Source organism: Portunus trituberculatus, chromosome 23, assembly GCF_017591435.1.
Source record: "Portunus trituberculatus isolate SZX2019 chromosome 23, ASM1759143v1, whole genome shotgun sequence".
Lineage (NCBI taxonomy): Eukaryota > Metazoa > Arthropoda > Malacostraca > Decapoda > Portunidae > Portunus > Portunus trituberculatus.
Genome location: NC_059277.1, coordinates 845,001 through 852,500, shown reverse-complemented (window position 1 = coordinate 852,500; position 7,500 = coordinate 845,001). Strand labels below are relative to the sequence as shown.

Sequence of the window (7,500 nt, the reverse complement as noted above, 5' to 3'; positions counted from 1 at the left end):
TCCTCCTCGATGATTGGTATTCCTCCTCCTTCTTCCCTTCATTTTCTTTCCTTCCTTCCTTTACTCACATTCTTAGTCCCCTCTCTCTCTCTCTCTCTCTCTCTCTCTCTCTCTCTCTCTCTCTCTCTCTCTCTCTCTCTCTCTCTCTCTCTCTCTCTCTCTCTCTAACCTTCCTTAATTTGCATCTTACTTTCCCATCAGCCTTCCACAGTCCCTCCCCTCTCCCTCTCCCTCTCCCTCTCACTCTCCCTCTTACCTGACACACACTCGTAGAAACAGCGTCACCGCCCACGTTGTCTCCAGGAAGAAGAGAAACACAGCAAACAACCTGCGGGAGAGAGAGGAGAGGGAGAGAGGGAGAGAGGGAGAGGGATGGGGGGCGTTAAGTTAGTTTGGTAATAGAATGACTTAAGACGAGGACATGACACACACACACACACACACACACACACACACACACACACACACACACACACACACACACACACACACACACACACACACACACACACACACACTTAATGAAGAGGAAGTACTTGTGGGGAGGGAATAGCAAGTGACACACACACACACACACACACACACACACACACACACACACACACACACACACACACACACTTAATTTCGTGGTTTCGTAAGAGGTTCTGATGAATACAATTGAAGCGAGGTCACGAGAGAGAGAGAGAGAGAGAGAGAGAGAGAGAGAGAGAGAGAGAGAGAGAGAGTCACGCATTCAGTCTTCATTTAGAAATAGCTCTAATGGTCTGCTAAGATTCGCAAGTCGTAGGAAGGAAGAGAAATTGCTGACACTTTATTCCAGTTTACCCTCAAAATTCTCCTTCCTTCTCTTCCTTCTTCCTTTTATTCTTCCTTTTGCTTCGTCTCCTCTTTCTTCATTATATTCCTTCTCTCTTCTCTCTTCTTATCTTTTTTTTTATTTCACATACTCTCTCTCTCTCTCTCTCTCTCTCTCTCTCTCTCTCTCTCTCTCTCTCTCTCTCTTAATTTATTCGTTTCCTCTCGTTTTTCCCTTCTTTTCTTTCTCTCCTTCTCTGTTTTCTCTTTTATTCCCTCATCTTTCTTTTCCTTGTCTTTCTCTTTTCTTCTTTCAATCCTTCTTTCTTTTTTCCATTATTTTACTTTGCCTTCTTCCTTTTCCCTATCCGCCCATTTCTTTCCTTCTTTCATATTATTTTATTTCCTTCCTTTCTTTCTTCATTTTATCCTTCCATCCCTTTTATCTCCCTCTTTCTTCATTTTCTCCTTCCTTCCTTCTTTCTTTATTTCTTTCCTTCCTTTTTCCTTCCTTCCTTCCTTCCTTTCTTCCTTCCTTCCTTCTTTCTTTCCTTCCTTCCTTCTTTCTTTCTTCCCTTCCTTCTTCCTTCCTTTCTTTCTTTTCTTGCATCCTTCCCTCCTTTCTCGCCACTTCAATCCACCCTCTCTATCACACACACACACATACACACACACACACACACACACACACACACACACACACATGAGAGGCCCTTTATACTCACACTGTGTAGATCCCAAGGGCGTGGCGGTGATAGACCATGTCGGCGCCCACGCCCCACACCACTGCACCACGAACACGCCCACAGATGCCGAGATAGAGGAAGAAAAGTAAGAAAAGACACGTCATTAAAATGTTTTAGTCTCTCCTCAACGCCTGAAAGAAAACGGTGGTGTTGAAATATATATACCATAAATTTTTTCGAATATTTGTTGTTTTCTATGAGCGATTAAGTGTTGTAGTGTGTGTGTGTGTGTGTGTGTGTGTGTGTGTGTGTGTGTGTGTGTGTGTGTAGTATGTCACGATGTTTAGAAATGAGGTGAATAGGAATGATTAGTGAATGTAAGTACGTGTGTGTGTGTGTGTGTGTGTGTGTGTGTGTGTGTGTGTGTGTGTGTAGAAAAAGAGGTGGTGGGCTTAAGGAAGAAGATGAAGGAAAGAGGGATGGATAGGAGGAAGTAAGGAAGTAAGAGAGAGAAGGAGAGAAGGAGAAGGAAGGAAAATGATGGAAATAAGGAAGAAACACACACACACACACACACACACACACACACACACACACACACACACACACACACACACACACACACACACACACAGCAGTTAATGATGGCAATATTTCATGAATGTACAATGTAAAAGAGAGAGAAAAGAAAAAGTTTTTAATGATAATGACAACGATAATGATGATGATGATGATGATGATGATGATGATAGTGGTGGTGATGGTGGTGATTGTTATGGTGATGAGGGGAATGATAAAGGATTACAAAGGATAGACAAAGGACAATAGTAAACTCACTTTGGCTTGCATGGCTGTTGGGGAACTATCACCGACTCTCATTAACTGTTTGAATAAAGGGTAGTTTTTGTTTAGAGGAGTTTAGAATAGGTGGAGGAGGAGGAGGAGGAGGAGGAGGAGGAGGAGGAGGAGGAGGAGGAGGAGGAGGAGGAAGAAGAGGAAGAGGAGGAGGCGATGACAAAGTGAAGTTCGCAAGATGAAAAAAAAGGAAAAAAAATAGAAGAAGAGAAGGAGCAGTATGTTGGAGGCGAAGAGGAGGAGGAGGAGGAGGAGGAGGAGGAGGAGGAGGAGGAGGAGGAGGAGGAGGAGGAGGAGGAGGTATCGGTGTAGGAGGAAGAGGAGGAAGAAAAATATGATGATGACTAAAGGAGACAAGACCAGGAGGCGAAAACTGAGAAGAAATTGGAGGAGGATGAGGAGGAGGAGAAGGAGGGGAGGGGGAGGAGGAGGAGGAGGAGGAGGAGGAGGAGGAAGAAGAAGGAGGAGTAGGTAGAAGAGAAGGAGGAGGACAAGATGCAGAAGGAAAGTGAGAAAATCAGGGTCTTAAGAAGGAAAAAATGAGGAGGAAGTGATTGAGAAGGAAAAATATGATGATGATGATTGAGGGGAAAAAGGAGAAAAGGAAGTGAAGGAGGAGAGGAAAGAGGAAGAGGAGGAGGAGGAGGAGGAGGAGGAGGAGGAGGAGGAGGAGGAGGAGGAGGAAGGTAGGAAACAAGCGTCTTTTTGCTCTCTTCCCGGCGCCTCGTTACTAACACACAGACTTCTCAAGGTACATCTGCTCAGACACGCCGAGGACCGTCTGGTGACTTTCGTTGTCACTGCAGAAGCGGGCACACAGAGAACACCTGCCTCGGGACAGTGACGTATCATTACTGTCTCCGTCACGGCCACGCCCTCCAGAGTGTCGCACGCGCCTCGACCACGAAAGGCAGGACAATTTCTTCAAACGGATGTCTGCTGAACAAGCAAGGAACAGCGCCTGGCTTGTACACACACTTGGCAAGAATTTTAGTGCTTCTGCCCACGCTCCTGACTGCGCACAAGCTAGAGCCTGACCATTACCTGAAATGTTCCTGTCTCCTCACATTGACAGCCACACACACTGCCCTCCTTTGGGCTATTCTGCACCACACCCAACTACTACGTTATCTCACCGTTATGTCTGCAAACATAAGAAGGTTTCTGACCAACATCGAGGACATGTCCCACAGCTATGTCTTGACACGATGCTCTGACGCCATTGCCGCCACAGAGAACTTCGTCAGCTCCTCAGTGCCGGAACACTACGGACAGCTAAGTGGTCACTCGAAATGGTTCCTGCGTGATGGAGATCAAGGTACCTTCGAGGTAGTCGCTGAGTTTTTCCGCAACAACTTCCCTGTCCAAGCTCTTCCCATCGAGCTTCCCTTCATCTGAAGGTTACAATGGTCGGACCGTGGACACACACCCAATACTCCCTGCTGTGTGTGTGATACCGTCCATAGTGGCAAGATGGCGGTGAGTCCCGCCATTGCTTAACACCAACCTTGATGCCTTACTCCACCAGCAGTCCTGTAAGGATATAATCATTGTAGGTCACCTCAACTTAAACACAGACCGTTTGATGAGATCCTGACTGTGTTTGGACTCACAAACCACGTCAGTTTTGCTTGCCACATCCAGGCTGCCGCCCACTAGCGGACCTCTATTGTGTAGCGTGCACTATAACGACATCCTGCAGCTGATTCTTGAGGCAAGAGCGTCTGCACACCACTGTACCCTCACACTCTCTTGTGTCAGGAGCCAAAACCGCTAGACAGTCGTCCGCATCACCCAAGCACTGAAGAGCATCTCCTCGCGGGGCAAAAGGTGGCAAGTCTCCTCTGGTCTTGGAAGGCGGCGGTACACATCCCCAGCATTCTCGGTGTGTAGTTGGACTCCAAATTGACATTTACCATCCACGTCAAGATTACCTGCACATTGAACTGTATCCCAACTGCCGCTCACTTTCTCGACGCTCTTTAAGTCAGCACACTATAGCACTGTACAAGTCACTGATGGAGTGAGTATGCGCCACTCGCGTCGACCTCCTGCCCTCCGTCACACCTCAGCTTACTTGAAAGGGTTCAGGGCAGAAACCCAGCGCATAGTCAGACTGAAAGTTACTGAAAGAGCCACACCAGTACTCCAGCCTCTCCGTGACATGACAGGCTTTGTGTGTGTGTGTGATGTACAAAATGTTCAGGATGCAACTCCCGCTGCCAGCACTGCGCCTCCACACACCTGCACCGCCAGCCCTCACTACACGGAGTTCCACCACTAAGTAGCCCAGCCTTACGTGAGGACGGAGATTCATTTACTGTAAATTATCATGAGAAAAAACAGGATGAGGAGGAGGAAGAGGAATATGGTGATGATGGTGATGAAGATGATGATGATGATGATGTTTGTGATGATGTTGACAAGGAGAGATCAGAAAATTGAGAAGCAATGGAAGTTTGACTCGCTGCCAAAAATACCAGAGAGAGAGAGAGAGAGAGAGAGAGAGAGAGAGAGCAATTTATTCTGTTCATCTTGTAGTCTTGCAATTTTTCTTTCTTTTCTGAGATGGAGTAAAGAAGGACTTGAAAAGAAGGAGGAGGAGGAGGAGGAGGAGGAGGAGGAGGAGGAGGAGGAGGAGGAGGAGGAGGAGGAGGAGGAGGAGAAGGAGGAGGAGAAATACAAATGAATACAGAGAACTTCCAAATAGCAAGCCTCTGAAGTCCTTACTAAGCTATTTGGGTAACAATTCTTCGATAACTATTAATGAGAGAGACAGGAGGAGGAGGAGGAGGAGGAGGAGGAGCAAAGAATCCAAAGAGAGAGAGAGAGAGAGAGAGAGAGAGAGAGAGAGAGAGAGAGAGAGAGAGAGAGAGAGAGAGGGTCATCATTCTTAGGTCCTTTTGAAGAGAAGAAGGAAAAGAGGAGACAAAGAAAAAGAGTCGATTCTGAGACAGGGAAAACTACACAAGCTTTCCTCTTTCACTGTTTCCCTTCCTCTCTCTGATGGGCAGGAGGGACAGGGAAGCTAAAGGGGAAAAAAGGAAGGGGAAGGAAGTCTTTAAGAGGCGAGGGAGAGGAGAGAAGTAAGTGAAGCGAAGGGAATAAAGAGAAAATAGTCTTAGAGGAAAGAAAACGGATTAGTCAAAGGTGTTTTAGAGAGAGAGAGAGAGAGAGAGAGAGAGAGAGAGAGAGAGAGAGAGAGAGAGAGAGAGAGAGAGAGAGAGAGAGAGAGCAATCTGTTTAAATATTGACGTCTTCAGTAGCACGTTATTTCGAATCAAGAGTTCTTTCTGTTCCAGTGTGAGAGAGAGAGAGAGAGAGAGAGAGAGAGAGAGAGAGAGAGAGAGAGAGAGAGAGAGAGAGAGAGAGAGAGAGAGAGAGAGAGAGAGAGAGAGAGAGAGAGAGAGAGAGAGAGAGAGAGAGAGACACCAAGACAGCGAGACCGAGACCTACTTACCTATCTATCTATCTATCTATCTATGTAACATCCCTCACAAACCGCCCTCCCCTCAAAAATTGCGTCTTTTCCAAACTCGTGAATTTGTTTGAGGAATAAAAAAAAAGTTACATTGTTACAGGAGCCACGACAGAAGAGGCAGCCCTGTTGGCATGCGCTGGGAGAGGTGAGAGTTTGTGAGAGTTTGGCAGGGCGGTGATACATGGGAGAGAGAGAGTGAGAGAGAGTCGTGGGAGAGGCAGGGAAGGTGTGAAGGGAGGGGAGAGATGGAAAAGTGGCCAGGAGCAAGCTAGGTAAGGAAATTTAATGGTAAAAGATGGAAGGAATGGAAGTCAGGAGGGAGAACAGAAAGGGGAAAGATGAAAGGGAGGGAGGGAAGGAAGAAAACGTGATATGAATGAATGCATGAAGGAAAGAAAGTGTGAAGGAAGAGAGGAAGGGAAAAAGGAAGGGAAATATGTTAAGTAATAGGAAGAAAAGAAGGAAGAAAGTGAAAGTGATGGAAGAAAAGAATGAATTAAAGAAAAGTAGAAGGAAGGAAAGGAAGACAAAGAAAATAGAATGAAAGAATGAATGAAGAAAAAAGAAAAGAGTAAGATAAAATAAAGAAAAATGATAGAAAAGAGAGCAAAGACTTACGTGACGAAAGATACGGTACATACTGATAAGAAGAGATGATTTAATGACAGGAAGATGAAAATGTTGAAATGTGGACGTTGTTGTTTTTATTATTCATTTTTCATTTGATACAGTAGTAGTAGTAGTAGTAGTAGTAGTAGTAGTAGTAGTAGTGACAGTAGGTGTTGTTCTTGATGTCATTGTTATTGTTACTGTTATTATTGTTACTACTACTACTACTACTACTACTACTACTACTACTACTACTACTACTACTACTACTACTACTACTACTACTTCTTCTACTACTACTACCACCACCACTACTACTGCTATCACTGCCATTACTAACTAATTCTACTATTACTATTTCTAACTGCTGCTACTACCACAACAACAACAACAACTACTACAACTACTGCTACTACTACTACTACTACTACTACTACTACTACTACTACTACTACTACTACTACTACTTTTTCTTTCATTCAATATCGCCTCTTATATCAAAACATTTCCCTGTTCACTATTTTTTTCCAGTCACTTTATTGAACACATTTTTTTCCCTTCCTTCTTTTTCCTTCCTTCCTTCCTTCTTTCCTTCCTTCCTTCTTTTCCTTCCTTTATTCCTTCAATCTCATCACATTTTTCCTTCTCCGTTCCTTTATCAAACTTTTTTCCATTTTCCTTTCTCTAGTGATGTAACAAATTTTTTTCCCTTCCTTTCCAACCTGATATTTTTCCTTCTTGTGGCCTAACTAGATGGCTCCTCCTCCTCCTCCTCCTCCTCCTCCTCCTCCTCCTCCTCCTCCTCCTCCTCCTTCTCGTTCTCCTCTGCTTCCTTTTCTTCTGTGTTGGTGTCTTCTATATTCTCTCTCTCTCTCTCTCTCTCTCTCTCTCTCTCTCTCTCTCTCTCTCTCTCTCTCTCTCAAGATGGATGGAGTAAGCGAGGGAGAAAATAGGTTTGTCTTTACTCCCTCGAGAATATTAACAGAGAGAGAGAGAGAGAGAGAGAGAGAGAGAGAGAGAGAGAGAACGTGCACGACATTCCTATAACTTTCTATATTTGTAGTCGTTTTT

The 7,500-nt window shown here is 45.0% G+C and overlaps 1 protein-coding gene across 1 annotated transcript in view; it reads right to left on the bottom strand.

The window, feature by feature from the left end:
* LOC123507888 (transmembrane protein 72-like) overlaps positions 1–7,500 on the bottom strand; it is a 39,091-nt gene that overhangs the window by 6,857 nt on the left and 24,734 nt on the right. The window contains exons 2-3 of the mRNA XM_045261175.1: positions 1,524–1,584; positions 257–328 (exon numbers count right to left, since the gene is read on the bottom strand). Coding sequence (XP_045117110.1) covers positions 257–328; positions 1,524–1,584 — 133 coding nt within the window. The remainder of the gene's footprint in view (positions 1–256; positions 329–1,523; positions 1,585–7,500) is intronic.